Here is a 21,734-nt window from a genome sequence, read left to right on the forward strand (position 1 = left end):
TTAGGTCTGAGGTATGAGAGCTGTGAAATGACAGGCGTGGACCTCTGTGGAACAATGTGAACCCGTGCCACACTGTGTGATTTAACAGGGACACAGCAGACACAATGGAAACTGAGAGAATGGGAATCCTGCTTTTCTGATATATCATAAATAATAATTTGATCATACATCACTACAGATACCTTTTCTTGTGCTCATAATCAAAGCTACGATAAATGGACGTTTGAGTGTTTTGTGTGCATGTGTGAATGTGTGTGCAGGGGGGGAGAGGGGATCTACTGGCATCATTAGATTGTTAATCTCATTTCCTTTCTGATGATTGAAAATGGAGAGAGGCTCCGAGTTTATCAAGCAGATAAATGGGGGGCCCATTCTATGAGAAGATCTAATCTGTCATGCGTCAAGGATGGGGTTCACCTGCCGCTGGATAATAGCCATGTCTAAGGGCACCGGTGATTTAGGAGAGCCTAGATCTTTGTTTGCCTTTGCAAACGCCTGATAGTTTCATTAATTAACTGGCCACAATTAGCATCCCACGTCATGCCAGGTAGACTCCTTCAAGAGAAATATGAGATATTAAAAAGCAGAGAGGAACTCCATTAGAGCTGACCTTTTCTGTGAAATTACTGATATTTGAGATTTAATTCAGAATTCAATGAAAACTTCATTTTTATTCTTACAGCTGAGGGCCTTTTCTGTCTCAAGTCTGAAATGGGGTCTCCTGCAGCCTGCAGGTCGTTAATTATGATCTTTATAAATTAAATTAAGGGGACGTCGCTGCTTGATTTTTTTTTTTTTTTTTTTTTATCTTCCTGTTGTACAGGTTAAAGAGTAGATAAGATATTTATCACCTCTGGAATGATCGAAAAAATATGGCCTTTTACATATTAATTATAGCATGTGCAAAATTCCCATCTGGCTTCTTGTTTCGTATTATATATTACCAGACTGCACTGTGAATATCTTTGAGAGTTTATTTGAACAAATGGGCTTTCTTTCTCTGAGGCTGAAAACAATCTCACCTGATGGCAGGGTAAAATATTCAGCGACTGGAGCTGCCTTTGACATGTGACAGATATGGACCCTGGGACAGAAAAGACAATGTAATTCTGAGGGTATTCGTCCTGATAAAAATGCCTGTGGCAAGATTAAGTGCAGGGTATTGTTACACAGTAATGTTTTAAGATGTGTAATACTCCAGATGATTCTATACTTGCTGAAGGGGGAGGCAGTGCTGAGAGTGCTGTCCGTCTTCTGCTTGTTTCTGGATGCAGTGTATTTCTATCTTTAACTCTCCTTTTTCTCTTTTTTTTTTCTGTCTTTCACTTACTTTTAAAAACACACTCTAAAGCACAGGCGACCACCACCCTCATCTCTCTGTCTCCCATTCCCATCTCTGAGTCAGGGCCACTGCAGCTGCCTGCTCTCATCTCATCTCATCTCATCTCTTCCTCTCTCTTTCATTCTCTCTCTCTCTCACACACACACACACACACACACATCCGCTGCCACCCGTATGCATTTATTTATTCGTTATATTTCCTAATTCAGTTTGACGAATGAGTGACAGCTTGACACTTCATTCGGCAAGATTAATAGAACGACACAATATTTACGTGGCAGAGACAGCCAATTATCCCACCATCTATCATCCAGATTATCTTTCTGATTGAAAACTACTCGTCCATGTAATCGGAATTATTTGGAATTAGAAGGGAATTTATGGCTTCTTGTGTCACTTTTCCAGGACGGTGGTAAATTACAAGTATTAGATACATAAAGAGAGTATAGGAAAGGGGATAAATAGAGGTCCAGAATTAATGTCACACATTTCTATTTTATTATTTGGCTGTCTCTATGCCCCCTGAATTAGCTCAATTTTATGTATTATCTTCACATATTATTAAGACATGCAGTATGTTATATATTCTACTGATAATACTGTATAATTCAGCCTTATTAAAACGATTGTGACAATATTTATCCAATAACAACTGGCTAATAATTTCAAAAGGATGTAGATGTGTGTGATTGAGGAATGAGTTATTTTAACCGGAAAGCAAGAAATATGAGAGTTGGACTTTGAAGACAGCAATGGGTAGATCTAATCTACAGAGATAGCCACGTGTGTATTGATCTCTGGCTGTGTTTTTAAATGTCCATCTTACTCAAGGCAGAACCGACATTAGTTTACTCCTTCAACCTCTGTCCTTCAGCCTCTGTTGATTAATTCACCCGACTCGTTCTATCTCACCCTACAATACTTTGTATTCTGTTTTCATGCATCACCTTTTTGTGCCATTTTCTTCTCAAACTTTCATCACTTGATTAATTTACCTAATCTCCCAGCTTTGCTTAATGTCTTTTGAGTATCTACTTTTTGCAGACAAACCACATTTCCCTTCAGTTGTTAATGAAAATTTAAAAAAAAAAAAAAAAGGACAAAACAAATGGGGTGTACTGGCAGACTGTACAGGTATATGATGCGGTTTTCTAGTTGTTGTGGGATCAGCGACACCATGGGTGGACAGGCCTCACGGTAAAGCTCCAACATGTCTGCATCTCACTGCAGGAATCAATATGCTCCACTTCTGCAGAATGTGAAACTTGTGTTTAAACAGATATAATGTAAATTAAAATAGCCTTATAATGCAATCTGTTGCCACAGTGATCAATAGCCAGACCAAAAATAAATGCATCTAATATTTGTTATGGTACATGAATTGACTGAACATTTTTCCCTTTAGGTCTTTAGTAATGAAATTAGAAAAGTGACGTGTCATCCATTTAGTAAATCCTGGCGGTCTAAAAGCCTAGCACTCAGTCATTTCTTGTTTTAGAAATGGTGAAAATTGCAACATATAGCAGTGTCGCTGGGGTTTGATTGTATTGGTCAGAGTGTGTTCAGACTTGTAAATGGGATTATGCCATCCCAATATAGTGCTTCAACAACTCGCTTGTTTATTTTTATCCTCTTATTAGGGAAGTCGAATCCTTAAAGGGTGCCAAAATTATCCTGCAAATTGCTGACAGGGAAAAATGAAAGGTCTCTAACGGATATTATAAGCAATCTGTCTGCATTGAAGCACAATGTGACTGCTGCGCTTGCGATACCAACGAGGTGACCTCAGTGAGATGGGGAGGAGAGACATGTTGAAAGTCAGACACACCGTCTGGATGGGACCACCAGGAGTATACACACACACACCACGTTCACACCACATCCACTGCCAAAGGGACACTCGGCACGGACTGTAGAGGTCTGCATATAACTGCATTACACAACATATCCAAGTCTTGTAGTGCATCTCCTGAATATTTTACTGCATTTAAGAGTTTGTGCAACGATGATGTGCAAAAATCTGATTAACAATGAAAGTTTTATTGCTCTTGTCAGCAAAAGACTGTGACGATTCACTTTATTCAGACATTTATTCAGATAGCACGTAAAGTGCGAGACATTTTACCGACAGTGAAGAAAACAAAATAGATGAGTAAATATTTCAGTCATAAGCAAAAGACGAAGATGTTTTGCTGTTGAGTTTGCTTTCAGTGTACCAGAAAGAGATTATTATAGATTCTATATTCAGTCAGAAACAGGAAAATGTTTAGTAATCACAAAGACAAGAAGCTGCAGTTTTCCCTCCCCACCTGTCATACGTTTGCACTGTGTCAAAGCTGTTTATAATAGATGTCTGCAGACTGTTAGAAGAGTTGCTATTTTGGATATATCTCATGCGTTTGGAAAGCCAGATCACTCTTCTGGTGGACTCCTTTAACCCCAGGGAGCAAATTATGAGTATCGAGCTCTTGGCTTCGCTGTAACCTTTCCCCATCCTGACTGACATTTGTGTTTTCCTTTGCCTTGGGCCTGGGTGTATGTTGGCCTGCGAGAGCACACGCAGAGAGATGGTGCATATGTTAAACAACTGCCTGTATGTATTAGTGCAGTGTTTTGTCTGTGAGATGTGAGAACGTGCAAACGGCTACATATGTGTATATGTGCGACTGTGTGTGAGCCAGCCCAGCTGTTGTGTGGGGACCACCTCCGCTGTGAAACTGAAACTGTGTGCAGGAGGCGGCTGCAGCGGTGGGGTCATGACCCCTGAGCACAGCACAGATTCACAACTCATATCCAGAGAGAGTGATGAAAACAAGAGCCTCCAAAGAAAGCTGGTATATTGTTCTCGAGCTGAAAAATGTTGTCAGGGTCTTGTCACATTATCATTAAACCGATTGCAGTACAGTACAGTGGTGCCATGCATCAAGACTGTGGGTAATGTTGTTCTTTAGGGTACATTTGGTCTGTGAGTGAGTTTAAAGTACTAAATCTGTCTACATTATGTTCTCTCTCTTTTTCACGTGCTCTATTTCCATATCTTGTAGTGGCATTGGTGTTGTACTATAGAAGTCTGGACTGCAGTGTGGAAAAAAATTGATCTGCTTTCCAAAACCCTTACTGTAACAATGTGAGTGGATGATAAAACCACTTTGGAAGAAGTGTAATTGAGCTTTTGAAAAGTGAAGGGAACATGGTGAATTTTTGCTTCATGACCAGTTGGAGCGGTGTAGGAGAAGAGGGATGGAAATATGGTATATGAGCCCTCCAGTGGAGCTGTCATGGTGGAAGTGGAGCAGAGGGTCAGAGGTCCTCAGCACCTGTGTGGAAGATTAATGACCACAGAACCAAGGGAGTAAAAGAGACAAACACTGGCCCTGGCTTATCTGACTAACTCAGAGGTCAAAGCTGCTTGACCTTTGCTAGAGACCCATGCATTGGTGTATTAGTGTTGCTAATGTTAGACAGTTGAATTATATAATATTTTAATTTCTTTTTCCTCTTTCATATTAGCAGATAAGTGCGGCACAGTGTACAGGGTTTACCACTGGTCCCTCACAGCAGGTCTGTGATGGACTAGTGATCTGTCCTGGGTGTAACCTGCCTCTCGCCCAACGTCAGCTGGGATCAGCTCCACCTCCCCCTTAACTCAGGTAAATAATGGATGGATGGATTTCAACAGATATCAAAACTTACTTGAGATCATGCTACAACATCACCTGGGACTGTCATGCTACATGTGAGGTCTATGACAGTAAACGAGTGAGATTCATATTCAGTACAAGCTGTTATCCCTTCATACCGTAAAAGGTGCTCTCAGGCAGTGATGACAGTAGAGACCTTTATGATTACCTCAGTAGCATGTAGCGCCACAGAAAAGAGATATCATCATTATCTCGACACAAAGGCGGCCCTCACATTGTTAAAACAATTTGCTGCTTGCTAATGTAGGCTGTCAGAGCGGCACACAGGTCTAGATCCAAGAGTTAAGTTGTAGGATTTTTTTTTTTCCTCCCTCCCTGCCTGCCTGCCTGGGGAATCACAGCGGGTATGAGGCTCATTTCCTCATCAAACACAGGACGAGTGATTTGGAATATTTATGAGGTTCCCAATTTAAGTTAAACATTTAACAAAAAAGCATCAGATTAAAATGAGACAGCAGAAAGGGTTAAAGTCCCTGTGGGCAGCCAAGGCTAAAAATTAAACATGGAATGCTGCAGATGAATTAGTAGCAGGTCTACGACAGATTTCAGCTCATTGGCATTACTGTATAGAAGCAGTGGTGATATGGTATATGTTGAAACAAGCATTTCATTGTGCTGTGACTAGAATTATAATTAGGTATGAAGAGATAATGCTTTGATAAAGTGACTGCAAGATCATCTTTGAATAACTTGCATACTAATATGAGAATTTTATACAAATGAGACGACATATGAAATTTAAAAGAAAGGAACTTTTAAAAACCAAAATCTAGATGTAATTATTTCTTTTGAAATTGATAAATCCCACTCTGAGAACAATATGAAGAAAATATTTCATTTCGGTCTCTTAACAGAAATTACAGTGTCAGTTGATCTTATGTGATATGGTTCGGTGGTAAACTAGTTAATCATTTTCAGTCACTCTAAGAACATTGCTCAATGGGGAAAAACCTGATAAGCATACCACATTTAACTGTTCAGCTGTTACTGACAAACTGTGTCTCCACCAGTAGTCCTGTTGGACCTTTGCATGCAGATATTACAATAAGGATATCAGAGCGTAACCCTGCTTAGGTCAGAGGGCACGTGTAACACAATGCCATATTGGCTTTATTGATAATCTATGGCTCCCTTTCATTCGTTCCCTTTTCTAGTCTCAGTAGCAGCAGATCAGTGAGCTGCTGAGAAGGAGGGGTCAGCCAGTTCCTGGTCGCCTCAGTCACTGTTCCTACTTCCTGTTTAATCATCGGTCCTTTAGGGATAGTCTGCCATCCGTCTATCATGCCCAGAAAAAAGTTCAAGGGCTCTATATGAGTGAGTGATGAAAGGCTCTGGTTCAGTGTGCACAGTATATGTACTGTAAGTGTATCTAGAGTGAGTGCCCCCACACTAGCGCACCAGTTTCTCTGAGATTCATATAAGATTGGGAATAACCTTTACTCATGTAAATTTGTAAATGCAAATGATACAGGAATAGCAGGCTCAGAGTTTAAATGAATAGGTCAGCATTTTGTGAAATGATCACATTAGAAGCCTCCGCTAGCAGCCATTTAGCTTATCTTAGCATCCATCTATCAATTAGCTTTACTGCTTATAGGCCTAATGTATTTGGAGAACTGCGTGTTTCTTATTGCCTTGTCAAGTCACAAAAAACACGAGGCTTATTCTCAGCGTTTTTTAACAGGTTATATTGATCACGTCACCTATTTTTGTTTCCTACATAAAGTCAGTCCATCTTGTGGTTTACATCATGTCTAGGTATGAGATTGCTAGACTGAATCATGATAAGGTTTGCTATCATGAGGGCGCTTTTGTTTGTTTATTGTTCCCACATTAATTGCATCCATTTAGCTTTACTACCAATTTTATGTTCCCATCTCCCTGCAGTGCTTCAACATCCCACCCCACACCACTGTTTCATAACCAATGTATTACTGTAAACAGTGTCCGTGTTAAATGAACATTAATACTTGTTTTATTATTTTTTAATATTTTATATTGATTGCGTTTTCTTGAATGTCCCCCTGCAGAGGAGGAGTGCTGTTTATTTTTGTTTTCACTGGCAGCCCTGAGGAAAGTGACTGATGCCCCAGCCACAGAGACACTGCCCCAGGCCATCATATGTTGCCCTCCAAGCTTCCCCAATGCAGTCTCCATCTGCTGGCATGTGTGTCTGCGTATGTATATATATCTGTTATAAAATATTTAGTGATTTTAGAAATGAGACACAGTACATCACATTTTCATCTTAAAATTTACAATCTGCAGTCTCACTGGGCTGAATTACAGTAACCCAACAACCAAAGTGTCTGTATATTATACTGCTTATCGGTATTTCTGTTATTTGTACTGTTTGAAGTTTGCATATATAATCAAACATATTTTCATAACAAAGCAAAGAAGTCATCTTCAGCATAGCTGCTGCTAAATGACAATATCTGAGAGTCAGTTAGCACCTGTTTGTGCTAAGCATTAAGAGAATTTGTCACACTGTCTGATTTATTATAATATCCCCTCAGTTGATGCAAATGGTTTTCTACTATTATCTTGTACCCTGAAATGAAGGTCTTCCAAAGGCAGCACCCCCACCATTGTGGCGGTGTGATCTCATTTTCTCAGCAGAGTGGCAAACCACTAGCCTCCCTCTGATCTACCTGGCAGGAGGGGAGTTTTGGACTGAGACAAGCTGGCCATCCCACTGACCTCTGGGTAAAATCTCTAGCTGTGCTGGGCAGGCAGTCGGTATGGGCCAACGATGGGGCACGAATGACTGAAGCAATAGGGCTGTGATTAGCTGACATAGCAGCTGGGTTTTTTGCAAGCTGTCCTATTCTCGGGCGTGGGTAGGGAAAAGGGGCAGAGCAGCTAAAATGGGAATGAATCTATTGATCCTGCTGCTGTTATGAGAATGACCCACACAAGCTATTTTTACAGGAAGGGGAACACGCTGCTAGAGAAGGCATCTGTCTGTGACGTAGATAAGCTCCTAGTGGGTCGATGGACCCAGTGGGTGGGTGAAAAATGCAGATGTGACTTAAAAGACAAAAAAGTTGGACATATTGGGATGTATATTTATTATATTTACTTTGTTTCTTATAATTCAAAGGGAGACGATAAATACCACTCTTATGTCTTTAAGACAAATATTTATATTTAGCTACAACCACCAACCAGTTTAGCATACACACTGGACACAGGAAAAAAACAGCTAGCAATTATCCCTTTAAGTGGGCCTAAAAAGACTTGCATTATCATTTTATATTCAAATCCAAACTTTACAGTGTAATTTGCTGTATGAATCATCCATCCATCCATTTTCTATACCTGCTTTTTCCTGAAAGCCAGGGTCATGGGGATCTGTATGAATCAGGTTCTAATAAAATACCAATAAAACACCTTCCAGGTTCCTACTGTTCCTACAGTGGCCATGAGCAGGCTGCAGGTCACAGCAGCTGAGTACTTTAGAGCACAGCAGAAATGAATTGTACTTGTTTACAACCTTTTTTCTTGCTGTGAAATTAAAGTTAAAGAGTAACATCACACTGTAAATGGCGAGTTGTGTTACCATAGTTCCAATATGTGGTAACTCTTTTTTTCCAGGTCTCGTATTTTCAAGCTAATTTCCTGGAAAATTTTCTCGTAGTTTATTAGAACTTATTTGGTACTGAGTTGTTAATTACTAAGATGTTTCCAAGAAAGATGGAAAACATGCTACACCAAGTCACTTTACAAGTCCAGACCATGGAAATATGGAGCCTTAGTAAAACTGTATTTCACTGAATCATATCAATTTGAAAGAAATCAGTAGAATAGAAGGAGTTCAGTACAGGTGAGCATGTAATTAAATCAAAAGGCAACGCAAACTTTTCTATAGGTTAATCATGGTATAATCCATCGAAGTTAAAGGTTATGAAAAATGACCATAAGAATTTGTCTTTTTAAGAAATCCCAATGTGTATTTTGACATCTGTTTATGAACTGTTTTCACATTTCTACTGCATAATCTGTTTTTTTCTTTAGAGCTAAAAACTATTATAAGTAGGCACTACAATTTCTTCATTTTCCTCATTCTTTTATTATTATTTCTTGGAAATACCAACTAATTTATAGAAAATTAAAAGAAAAGTTTCCAGGAAATTAGCTCAAAAATACAGGACCAAGAAAATAAAGCACTACCCACTATGCTTATAATGCCCCATAATAGAAAGTGTGACGTTTTTTTCAGTGATCAACATTCAGTACAAGCAGAATACTAATGAATCAATGTAATTATGTAATCATTTCCAGCTAGTAGTATAGTGTGTGTGTGGTGTCTAGATGGGCGATGTCACAATAAGATCCCTGTTAGAGTGCAACAAATGTGTCCTCTGCCATTTCTCTCCCTCCTCACTGCCCTTTAGTGCCCAGGGGAAGTGAGCAGGTCCTATTGGAATGCTTCATCCTGCCAACAGCCAGAGTTCAGACGAGGCTTATTCTCACTCACTCACGCCACTCACTGAACTCCTCCACTCTTTTTGCATAAAGTAATTGCTGTCAGGGAGTCTGCACTGCAGAGAGTTGCTTGGGCTCCACAAGCACAGAGGGTGAGATTAGGGAATAAAAGCGCTAAGTCAGTGCTACTTAGGCACTCCCAGATCCAGCGTCTTGTCATTGTGCTGCTGTGGATGAGGACTGACAGTGATGAATATTGGCCAAAAGTTGGTATTCCACATGATGATTTTCCTTAATGAGAATTGATGAATGCGGAAGGGAGGGACTCGGGATTGTGCGATGAGAGGAGCGACCGCTCATTACAAGCAAGTCATGCTAAGTTGAGCGTCTTTAAGGTGGGCAGGGCTGCTGGGCTGAGCTGTAACACTCCAGTAGTTGTCCAAAAAAATATATATATAAGCTGATATTTATTGATCAATACTGCTGCACACAAAGGAGTGTGAAAGGAGATATATTTATATGTAGAAAAAAATCAATAAGGAAACCCCTCCCTGTGCACAAATAGCTTTTAGCAATACTGTCCACGTAGCAGTGCATTTATTAGTTGTGCATCAACTCCCATGTTATCAGAGATCTATAGCAATCTCTGCATACATATTCATGAAGCTATGGTAAAGACCTGGGTGTGGGACAGTCACAGGCCTCTGCTATCCCAGCTGCGTCCACATCAGCCTGACATAAGGAGCAGGGCCGCTGGTCTAGCAGATGGCAGTGTGGGCTTTGAAAAGCCATGGCCCCGAACAAGCCCCAGGCAGCCCCAGAGGCCAGTGCTCAGCCAAAGCTCCACACGTGGCAAGCCAGGAATGACATTAAATGGATAATAGTTAATAGTGAACCAGGTCATTTACTATCATATGCGTACTTTATGGAGCACAACCGCCACTCCTGTGTGCAGAAGGGGCCATAGCTAAGCACAGGTTTAACTTTTAGATGAAGATAAAAGTGCTAAATAATCACGCTGAGCCATTTGCAGACTGTCACACTCTTGGATAAACATTGTGCAATACTTCAGGTGATTTAATAGCTTGTTGTTGGGTTGATGAGAAAGAATATTAATGGAAATGTTGTTCTTTCAGTCATATGACTGACCACAGACTATGGCCTTGCTCATTTCAACATTTTCCACCATAGAAGTTATTGCCCCTTTCCTTCACAGGGCACAGAGCCATGTGATGTGTCACTCCACTATGGTTAAGTGTAGATGAAGAGATAGCCTCTTTAATATCCAGGAACTCATTTCACAGTGGCTGGCAGGTCACAGCATGATGACAGCTAAACAAGCCAGTCTGCAGGATTGAACATAAGCCACACCGAGCATGTTGACTGAGGCCTGCACCTTCTTGCAATGCACAAGAGGATACCAAACACTCAAGATACAAAAGAAGATACAGTTACTGTTTAAAACAGTGAACACGAACATGCATGTCAACAAAGGCTCTTTGAAACTGGCAAACACAATGACATCCAGGCTGGAAATGCAAACAGCCTCCGGTAACCAAAACATTTTGCACTTCCATTTGTAACTTCAGTGTTCGGGATAATCTGAATGTTATAGGCTTTGTCATTGGGATATCTAGGGACACATAATAGGATTGCCTTGTCTACATTGTACTTTCTCTCAAAAGTGAATTAGGATATCTCTTTTCGTCACAGAGTGAAGTAATGTATCCAGTAGGTGCATTCAAAACCATTTAACCACTCTGTGCTGTATTCATAATTGGATTTTAACAACAGGTTCCTTCAAACATCTCGCCGTCACCATCTCCGATATTGAATTTTTCAAATACTTCTATTCATGAAGCCCTCTCTTTATTCCCTTCCTGCTGAAATGACATGGTTTTTAATCAGCCAATGCACAAAATGTCTGACTGCACTGGAGTCATTAAACCCGGCTGCCTCTGCACAGACACATGCACACATCCTACAGGCTGCAGAGCCTATTAGAGAGATGGAAGATTATGGTCTAAATGAAGCCATTAGTTACGCAAACCTAATGATCATCTTATTTGTATGTAGAAATCTGATCCATTTTCCTTGCTCAAGGCAAATATTTCTTCCCTCAAATGATTTTGGAGGACATCAGTAAAAACAACAGCAGCATCAACAACAAAAACAACATCAGGACCCCTAATGAAAGCAGCAGAGGCAAAAAGAAAAAAACCACTCAGACGATTGCATCCATTACCCCTCTCCACTATATGGACCCCTTTATAGGGATTACCCCTGGTTCCAGAGAGGTTGATTATTAGACGCTCGCAAAGGTTTCGTTTGAATCGCCCCAGTTAAACGAGAAATTGCAGGCTGAGGAGAGAGGCTAATAACTGTTATTAACCCCGTGCGGGCGGCGGTGTAAAAGAGCGCCACAATAACGAGGTGCACCACCAAGGTTTGAGGCGCAGCGCAGCTAGCACACCCCCGAGGAGAAGCTAACTTATTAAAATAATGAATTAGCCGACCAGATTACTGCAGCCTGCGGCAAAGGCAATTATCCCCCTGCAAATCCCTGGACAGGGCTCCCTAGCGCCACCATAAAACAAGTGCTTAGAAAGCAGGAGCCCTCTGCTCCACACAAATGAATAGCCTGTTAATTAGACTCTCTCCCGCTGCGGGTAGCCTTCCCACTGCCATAACAGAAACCACTTCCACAACTGGGAGGGGAGGCTACTGAATGAGTGTGACTGCAAAAGATAGGGAGATATGTTAAATAAAAATAAATAAATAAATAAAAAGTGAGAGTAAGAGATAAAGAGTGAGGCTGTGAATGTCCAGAATGATGATGCAGTTGCAGGGGAGGTTAATGGAAGGAATCCTTGGTGGCCCTAATTGTGAGCTCTGTGTGGGGCCTCTGTGGAAACAAACAGGCAACATTCAGTCCCAGCCCAGTGCAGTGGTCCATGCTAAACCTTTGGTGGCTTTAATGTACAAGGTTAGGTCCGATGAGCCAAGGAGATATGAGGATCTCTGTCTGAACCGTTCATTCTAAGGTTAAATCATAACCTCAAAAACTGCCTATAATCCAAAAACAAATTTAAATAAGTGTAAAAAACTAATGAAGCTAACCTGGAGCAGCCGGGGTTCCTTTGAAGAAAGAGTTAAACCCATAAAATATGAAGTTATAGTCCCAGCATGAAGAAACAGTCGGACACAGATGAGAGTGAAGTAGGCCAGTGGCCACCCTGAAAGAGAGCCTAGACTGCACATGACATATATACAGCGCTTTATGGTTATAAATACTAGTATCACATGGTTGACATCATGAACCAAATCTGGCCACCTTCTGCTATCACCTTCCAACTTGACATCAGTAGAAATCACAAAGTTTTGAAGGCTGGACTCACCTTGTCCTGCATAGCTATACTTACACAGAGCCGGGAGATAACTGTCAAACCAGAAACTGTGTCACAGGGATAACGTCTGTCCATACAGCTCAGTACTGCAGGTCAGCTATAGCCATTTGGATGTTCTGTTATGCTTTTCCGTTGCAAAAGTTGAATGCATCCAGCTTGTGAAATTTTTATCCAGGCTTTAGTAGCACTAAAATCTTATTGAGTGTTATAGAGTATCACCCTTATTTTCCATAACGTCTGTTACACTTGGGTATATTATGTCACTTAGTTTAATTTAACAGAAAAGATGGCTATTTACATTACAGTAAATTGTATCTGCTTGACTCCATACAGTTTTGTATCCACAGTGTGTATGTATACAGTCATTTCAAAAAGGAGGCATTATGTATTAATAATAGTTTGTAAAGCAAACTCTTTATGGTGCGATTTGCTCCCAAGAGGATGATTATATAGCCACACAGATATGCAGGTCACGAAACAAGACATTATTCCAGTGTACTATATGAATATGCCTGCAAGGCTTGACATGAATGCAATTTCATGTAATTTGAATGCCTTTCATGAGGCAAGGACTCTTTTGAACTGTCTTAAAAAGCTCATCCACCATGGTAGCTGCCAGTGGCTCTGGGTACAGAGGAGTCATGTCGACAGGCCCAATTAATGATGGGGCGTCTGAGAATGAATGAATGAGGAGCTTTGAGAGGATTCCTCCACCTTAAATCCCCCTGTGCTGCTGCTCCCAGACTGCCTGTGAAGAACAATCAAACGGCAGCAACCCCCTCCTATTTATCACTTTAAGACATTAGCCAGACATGGGCCTGAATATTAACCAGCTCCTTTTCCAGGAGAGTTCCACACCAAAGGCTGCGTGTGGCAACATACATTTTTAATCACAGGGGAAAATGAGGCTTCTCAATTGCTCTTGTCTATTACTGTGTGCATAGCTCTCTGTATTTTTTTTTCTCCAGGGCTCTCAAAACAGGAAACAAGCTATCATTGTTGTTGCTCTTTCCTTGTGGTTTTTTTGATTGAATTTTTATATTGTTTTATTACTGCTACAACATTCACGATTTTATACTCAGTTTCATTCTGCGGTTTCTTTATGGATCACACTCAGTCCTTATCTGCTGCAAATTGTTTGTAAAGCAGAATCTAACTCTCTCAGTGACCGTCTTGACTATGCTGACAGAGTTAATTTCCCTGGATTGACTGTGTCTTCCTGCCTAGGACAACTGGGCTGAGGCAGTGGAGCGTGAGCCGAGCTTCCACAGCTTAATTGGAGTCATGTTCTCTGGAGCCTGGAGCTGCTCCTCTCCCTGCACCAGCATCTCTGGTGCTGGGCCTGTGTGGTGGGAGCAGGAAGGCCAGGGCACGGGTACCAAGCACGCAGGGAGATGATCTGTTCACCCCATTGTCTCCCTCTGGGTGCCCCCACTGTGACACATGGCACCCTGGTAACAAGGTCACTCGACTGTTGTGGCACTACAGGGGGAGCTGGTCTTATTATCAGGAGAGAAGACACTCTTAAGAAGAATCTAAAGGAGAATCTGATCTCCAATCACATTTAGTCGTACAATGCGACAAGGTTTTCTATGTCCAGGAGCTTTCCTTCTAAGTTTGTCAAGGGTAAAAATTTACTTTAAATGAATTAATATGCACATGTCATAGATATTCTGAGCTTAATACATCTTGTTAAAATCACAACACATCATGGAAACGTGAACGTGTTTGCATTTCTGCTGTACTGTTACATTTCTGCTACTAACATATTTATATATAGAATGTGTTGAGTGTTTTAATGTTTATGGCAAAATATATTAACTTTTTGGTTTTCAGACAATAACATCCCTGATACATTTAATAATGATGATGGCATATAAGGCAGAACTATTCAAGGTATGAGTGATTCTATCACATCTAATAGTTGTAAGACAACTAATGCAGCTTTGTTGTTAGGATCTTAAAAAACCTTATTAGCAATATTTATTCTATGGATTATCCCTTATTTGTTTAGGTAACAATTTATTATTCACTGCTTAGTGAATTGACTGGAACTGCTCTGCCAGTATTTATCAATCTAAAGCCCTCTCAGTGTGAGAAAGTGACAACTATGGAAAGTCATTTGTGGCCATTGAAAGTTTTCCTTTGGAAAATTTGCCTTTCATTAAGAATCAAATTAAGCACTGGACCAGTGCTTTCTAGGATTTGCAATTTGTGATTTATTATGTTCTTAGTGTGAAAGGAAAATTGGTGTGATGCTGAGTGAGAGTTGTTTTATCCACTCCACAGTGGGTACAGTGTGTGTGTGTGTGTGTGTTTGCATTTATGTGTCTTTGCCAGTGCGTATGTGTCACGGAGTGTAGGGGGGTGAAGCAGAGTATACAGCCATCATTCACTGCTGTGGGTAAGCCCTCACACGTGACAGCAGGTGACCAGTGTCAAACAGGAAAGGTCACAGGCGTGCAGTCTGCATGCTCTACTAGTTTGCAGAGCTTAAGAATCCTGCAGACAACCCAGCAAAATTTGACTCTATAAGACAGATTATCTGCCTGGCATGTCGTCATGGAACTGAGGTTTGGGGCATGATGAGAGCAGCTAAATGTGAAAGCCCACTTAGCTGGATGCCTGATGCCGTTTCTCTGTCCTGCTCTTCCCTCTCACACTTTTACTTTCTCCACTATGCCTTTTTCTCCAGAACTTAGACAGCACATAGCCTTTCTTCCTGGCTTGTGTGCCTGCATGGACCTGATGACAGTGAAGTCTGGAGGCAGTCTTTTTGAACATCTTTCAGCCTGGCTACTCTCTGTGGGAATCCTCTGACTTGAAGGTACTACCTTATTTGTCTAATGCGCACATTTGACATTCACCTGTGTGCGTGTGGATGTGTATTTATCTGCACCTTACTCTTGTGTTCTCAGGCCCATTAGTTAAACAGATAAAATGCATTGTTCCCTTTACATCTCTGTATTGCCTCAGGGCTGTTTTTTCTTGATTGCATTACAATCACAGTAAGTTCTCTGTCAGTTAGTGCTAAGGGTGTTTTAATCTCTTCTTTTAAACAAGGGATTTTATACATAGACATGATTTTTTGTCAAAGTTTATTTTCCTAGGTAAAATGTTGGTTATTCTGATAAAATCTGTCGGATGAAGATTAGCTGTGAAGTTTTACGTGGGAAACCTTTGTACTAGCTCTTCCATTGTGGGAAAAGGGCATTGATAGGAAGGCAGATAAAGTTGATCAATAAGGAGTGCAGTTTTCTCCCCAGGCCTTCTTTCATATCTCTCTCTTGTTTGTGTTTTGAAGGGGTTGGGGGTAGGGTCTGGTAAAGTGGTGGCATGGGCGGGCTTCTGCCCCTTTATCAATCAGGATTTTAATTACACACGTCTAGGGCGACAGCTAGATTAGAAACCAATCAACGCTATCGGCCACAAAATCTAATTACTGTTTATTGACAGATAAGGGCAGGCCCCCTTCACTTTTCCAAATAAGATAAACCTCCCCCCTTGTACACAATGAAGAGCAGCTCATACTGTCCATGAAAGACTCTATGATAAGTAAACCCCTGTTCGACGATTCCTCTATGCTTATGAAGCCATTACCTCTGTAGACTTCTCTGTTGTAGATGACACAGGATCATTGAGAGGGAGCCATCACATCTCTTAAAACTCTCATGTTTGTAATACTATAAGCTTTTTCTATGGGTAATTTTGTTCCTCTCAGAGTTCACCTCTGTCACCTTTAACCTCTCGTTACATAAACTCTTGTTATGCCCTTTTTTGTTAGTTACTCATAAATCAATGGGATCTTAATGATGAGTAATGAGTGACCCTTAATCCTGAAGAGCACACACAGGTGAACACACTGCAGAAACATTTCTCCCCAGAGGACAGTCCTTTCGCTCTCTCTCTCTCTCTCTCTCTCTTTCTCTTCGATGTCCTCCTCTGGCTGAGCTAGAACCTGCACCCTACACATGCTCACCCATACCTACGGTTTTACAGCCTCTGTTACCATGCAATGCACTTTGCCTTTAAAACCGAGAATCTGCCTCAGGTAAATATGGAGTAAATGATTGGATTATTGTTCTTTCATTTGGCTGTGTAGTAATGGGTGGATTATAAACATTGCAGAGTATAGATTTCCTGTCAGATCCTATGAATCAGACATCCTTATCTCATTTCCAGACTGCCGCTCCACCCAGTGCTGCCATCTCCCAGCCAGGGAGTCTGGGAGAGCACGGGGAGGCCATAAACATGCATGCACACCAGACAGACAACCAGACAAGCACACACAGTCACACACACACACACACACACACACACACACACACACACGGGTTAGAGTGAGAGAGAGACAGAGAGACTGTTGTCACCCAGCACAGCACAGGCACTCCAAAGTCCATTCGAAGAATTCAAAAACCACTTAGGCCTCCTGTCCATATTTGTTAAGCAAGTAAATCTAAGGGCTATGGTGCACTGAATTCAAAGAGAGAGGAGAGACAGCAATGTAGAGAGCATGAGAGAGAGAGGGGGAAAGGGAGAAAGACATCTCCTAAATGAAATTTAGGCAAGGGTTGGATGGAGGGTGGCTGACAGCAGGTGGAGGGAGAGAGGCTTCAGACCCTCTGATTTGGTTTGATCTAGCAAAGACAAATGTTGGGGTTTGAATTATGCAGCATTTTTGAGCAAGACTGGAGATTGATGCCTGATTCCTTTGATGCCTGGACATCATATCAGTAGTTCTGTCTGATATGTTTCATGTTTTTCTCTCTCTGAGTCCCCCTCTGCCTCTTCACTAAATTTCTTTTCAGTGGATTACCAACAGTGTAATTGGGTTAGGGCACTGTGTGGACCAGCAACCACTGCACAAACATATTTTTGTTGGACTCCATCGAAAAGCCACTGCACAGCTATGGAAAGTCAACAAAACAAAAAGATGCTAAACTGGTGTTAGACAAATGCAGGTGCTGACTAAAGCTAAAAACTGCACCCAAAAATGTGGATCAGTGTTACAGACTTTTGTTTTTTTTTTCTAATTTAACAGTGTGAGGGAGATTTGCACTTTTAGTCCACAGTAATATTGTCTTATCATCACAATCAGAAAGCCACAAGAAAACTGCATAACATTATATTTGATGGAGATAATCAGTTGACTTTTGTAGATCATATTGCAACAACGGTGGCAAGTTAACTCATGCAATAGTCTATAAAATGCCAGAAAATAATTCAAAATCATAATTTCCCTAAATCCAAGATGATGTCTTTGAATTGTTTGTTTTTTTCAGACCAAATCTAAAGATATATTGATTTACAGTGACGTAAAACAGAGAAAGGCAACAAATCCTCACATTTGAGATGCTGGATTGTTTGGCACTTAAACTATTAAATATCAAAATAACTGACTGTTTCAGTTATAGTTAAGGGTAGATACTAAAACATTAGTTATCTGTTAATTAGGATTTAGATATTAGGTAGTTGCTTGCAAAGTGACATTAAACCTCAACCCACACATCTCACGGCTCTTATTTAAGAGAGAGCTGTTTATGTTAGCCAATAAAAATTCTATTTGAGTTCTTAAATTGGGTGATATCTTCTTTAGTTCGCAGTCTGGATAATCACTCTGTGGGTTGTTGGGAGCAGCTCACTCGTAGTTAATACACCTAACACAGGGAACTGAACAGGGCCACTGTTGTCACTCCTTAGTGCTGAAGCGCTGTGCCATTACATTTATAGATTTTCTCTTTGATGGGATAATTTGGTCTTTATATCGCTCACAAATGAAGTGATCCTCAGTGCTCCTTGTGCAGCTCAATGTGCAGGTCCCATTCTCAAATACAGTTAATTGCGTTCGAAAAGAATCAATGATACTTTCACGGTGACAATATCATTCTTTTAATGTCACTTAATTTCCTCAGTGAAATGATTACATCAATAGCCTGGAACCCATTTCTATTTTTCAGCATGAATTAATCTATTAAGGACAATAATTACAGGTTTGTAATGGAGAGGTTTTTTGTGCTCAGAAAAAAATGCAGTTGGGTCTTCATTGTGCGCCTGGTTGTGGGCACTGTCCTGACTGTCATTCATTCAGTTTATGAATTACACTATGGCCCTGACAAAGATAAATAAATAAAGGCGCCTCTGCTGCAGTTCCTTGGTGGCCTTGTTGTGAGATAGCCCTCCCTCTAGTGGAGATGATAGAGTTGGTTGCTGCTGTCAGCTGGCTTTAAGCTCTGGTCCACAACACAGGGTGGACCAGAGCATGGAGTGGAAGAAAACCTATGATGAGACAAGACAGAGCAGAAAATGTGGAATCAAATTTATAATGTATGTGCTTTATCACATTTTGTGGATAAAATGGGTTACAGATGTTAGTGAGTCCGGCGTCCTGCAAAAAAAAAAAAAAATTTTAAACAGTTTCTGAGTTGATGTTTCTGAGATATATGATGTGTTGCCATAAGTGCTACCAAAATGAGGCCAGAGGACCACCAGGGGCCACACACAGGTGAAGCTTGGGACCACCAAGTTACATTTTACTATTATTTGTAACACGTGCACTGAACACCCTTTACTTTCACATGGTGGCCTTGACTGTATCTCACCTACAGAAAAACTACACTCAGAAAATATTTGCATAGCCCTGAAAAATCAAATCAAACAGAGTCGGTGAAGTTTGTGGAGGCCTGGGTTATGTGATACAGTGACTGTGATCTCTGCGACAGACGCGACGCCGCTATTGTCCTGTTATTTATTCATCAACAGTGGAAACCAACCGACTGCCGTGGTGCCGTTTTCTCAGGTGAAAATGTACCCACCACACCCCCGGGGGCGCTGAGCACAGAGGCTAAAATAAACCAAATTGGAGCCTCTGACAGGCTCAGTAGGCTTCAGTCAGCTGTAGGCGCACAGAGGCACCAAAGAAGCACATGCTGCCCCGACATGATACTGAGGTTCCTTACTGATTCTGGGGGTTCGCAGAGCAGTAATACAAATAAAAACGGTGGAATAATTATAATAAAAAATATGAGCTTAAAAGTCAGTGCTATTGTTTGGAAAACCCATCAAACAAAAAGTGGGAGTTAAGTCAGGTGACACACTGGTGGAGCGGTTAAATTTTTAACTTGAATTTTTCTTCGTAACAGGTTTTTTTTTTCTTCCATGAATCACATTTGACCCCGGTCACCCGGGTCCTGTCTGCTGCCGGTGGAGGTGTTTGGTTTAGCCACAGGGCGCGCTCCGGAGGAGGAGTTGATCGTGTGGCTGCGCTGTGTGCCAGTTAAACGGCGCGCTCAGACGCACAGAGCCACAGCTCCACCGCCACAACCCGGAGACGCTGCTTCCACAGCGCGCTGTGCCCAGCCGGGGGGGATGTGACATGACTTGTCCGAGTAAGGTACACTACACATTCATCAAGAGTCGTTTATCTTCCTGTCACACACTCGAGACATGTTGTTTTGTTTTTTAATCCCTCATTTTGCGCTCTTGTCTTTTAGAGTTTAAACAATTCATCCTGGTTTAAATTTAACTCTAACGCACCTGGAGCTACATTACACCAGCGTGCACTGTACCTGTTCCTCTGGGAGCGGTGACTGAATTACCTTATCGATCTGACCATTACTATGTGCACGGAAAGGTTCAATGTAGAGCCCCGTGCTGTCTTGTTTCAGTGGCAGAGGAATTCTACGGTCAAATCGTTCAATGCAGACCATTAACAACTCGTTACTTCTTTCCAAAAGTTTATTTTTCAGCGTGTTAGGTTGTTTAAGGCCAAACTGGTTCAGGCTACAACACCAGACTTCAATGCCAGTTTGTACGAAAAGAACAATTCCAGTGTTTAGTAAAGCAACACAACAACAAACTGAGATTTCATGTTGTTAAACTTTCTCTCAGTTAAACTTTCAGTCCTCTATAAGCTGCAGTGTGTTTGGTTATGTGCATATAGGTTTTTAAAATGGACGTGTGAAAATAATTTCTTATTATTTTACAAACAGTTTTAGTGTATAAATGTCTGGTTCTTACAAAAGGACCTTACAGGAAGTTTGTTTTCAGCTTCAACAAGTTGATTTGTTGTGGAATATTTTTTTAAACTGCACCAAACACACACACACACACACACACACACACACACACACACACACACATATATATATATATATATATATATATAAACAGACTGGTTCACAAAATTGCACAAGGAAGTGTGAAGCCACAAACCCCAGAAATGTCAATCATTAAAGCAGAAATAAAAGTGATCAGCAACACGTTACAGTAGGTGATCAACACAGCCCTGCTTCTGGTAACATTGTCATGCCCCGTGTGATCGAGTGTTGGCCTAGTTCAACTCTATTCTTTATTTATATCAGATCCCTTCCTGTCAAATCGACTGTCACACATCGTGATTTTTTTTTTTTTTTTTTCTTAACAGAGCTGATAAGAAGCAGTGATAGCAGGAGCAGGGCTTTCATAGCTCACGCTGCATGACAAAAGTCTGTATGGTGTCGGTCTGAAGCCTTGGGAGGCCGAAGGAAAATATGCAGAAATGTGATTTATTTAACGGAGGCAGTTATCAACGTGAAGAAAGTATATCAGGATACCAGGATGATGTTGCAGTGTGTCATGAGAGACTACTCTACTTCGGAGCAACCAGGTCTCTTGATTTCAGCAGTGCTCTGCCACCTATTGCTTCTACTAGAATGTGAGTTGTGTTTTATGCAGTGATCTGACACACGATGAGACCTTCTTTAAACTGTTTTGGTTTCTTTGGTAATTAAGCTATCCTTCTTGAAAGATCGAAGATGTTCACATCTTGGAGAAAAACAAAATAGCTGAGAAAATGAATGTTTTTAGTTTATGTGT

The 21,734-nt window shown here is 41.0% G+C and overlaps 1 protein-coding gene across 2 annotated transcripts in view; it reads left to right on the top strand.

Annotated features, from left to right (window-relative positions):
* Positions 1-15,280: 15,280 nt before the first annotated feature.
* Positions 15,281-21,734, top strand: part of esrrb (estrogen-related receptor beta) — a 49,416-nt gene continuing 42,962 nt past the window's right edge. The window contains exons 1-3 of one of the 2 annotated variants that reach the window (XM_026300040.2): positions 15,286-15,708; positions 20,021-20,271; positions 21,304-21,573. In XM_026300040.2, coding sequence (XP_026155825.1) covers positions 21,410-21,573 — 164 coding nt within the window. In that variant the 5' untranslated portion in view covers positions 15,286-15,708; positions 20,021-20,271; positions 21,304-21,409. Of the gene's footprint in view, positions 15,709-20,020; positions 20,272-21,303; positions 21,574-21,734 lie in introns of both variants that reach the window. The other variant, XM_026300094.2, reaches the window with a different exon arrangement.

This window comes from Mastacembelus armatus, chromosome 22 (assembly GCF_900324485.2).
Source record: "Mastacembelus armatus chromosome 22, fMasArm1.2, whole genome shotgun sequence".
In the NCBI taxonomy this organism is placed as follows: domain Eukaryota; kingdom Metazoa; phylum Chordata; class Actinopteri; order Synbranchiformes; family Mastacembelidae; genus Mastacembelus; species Mastacembelus armatus.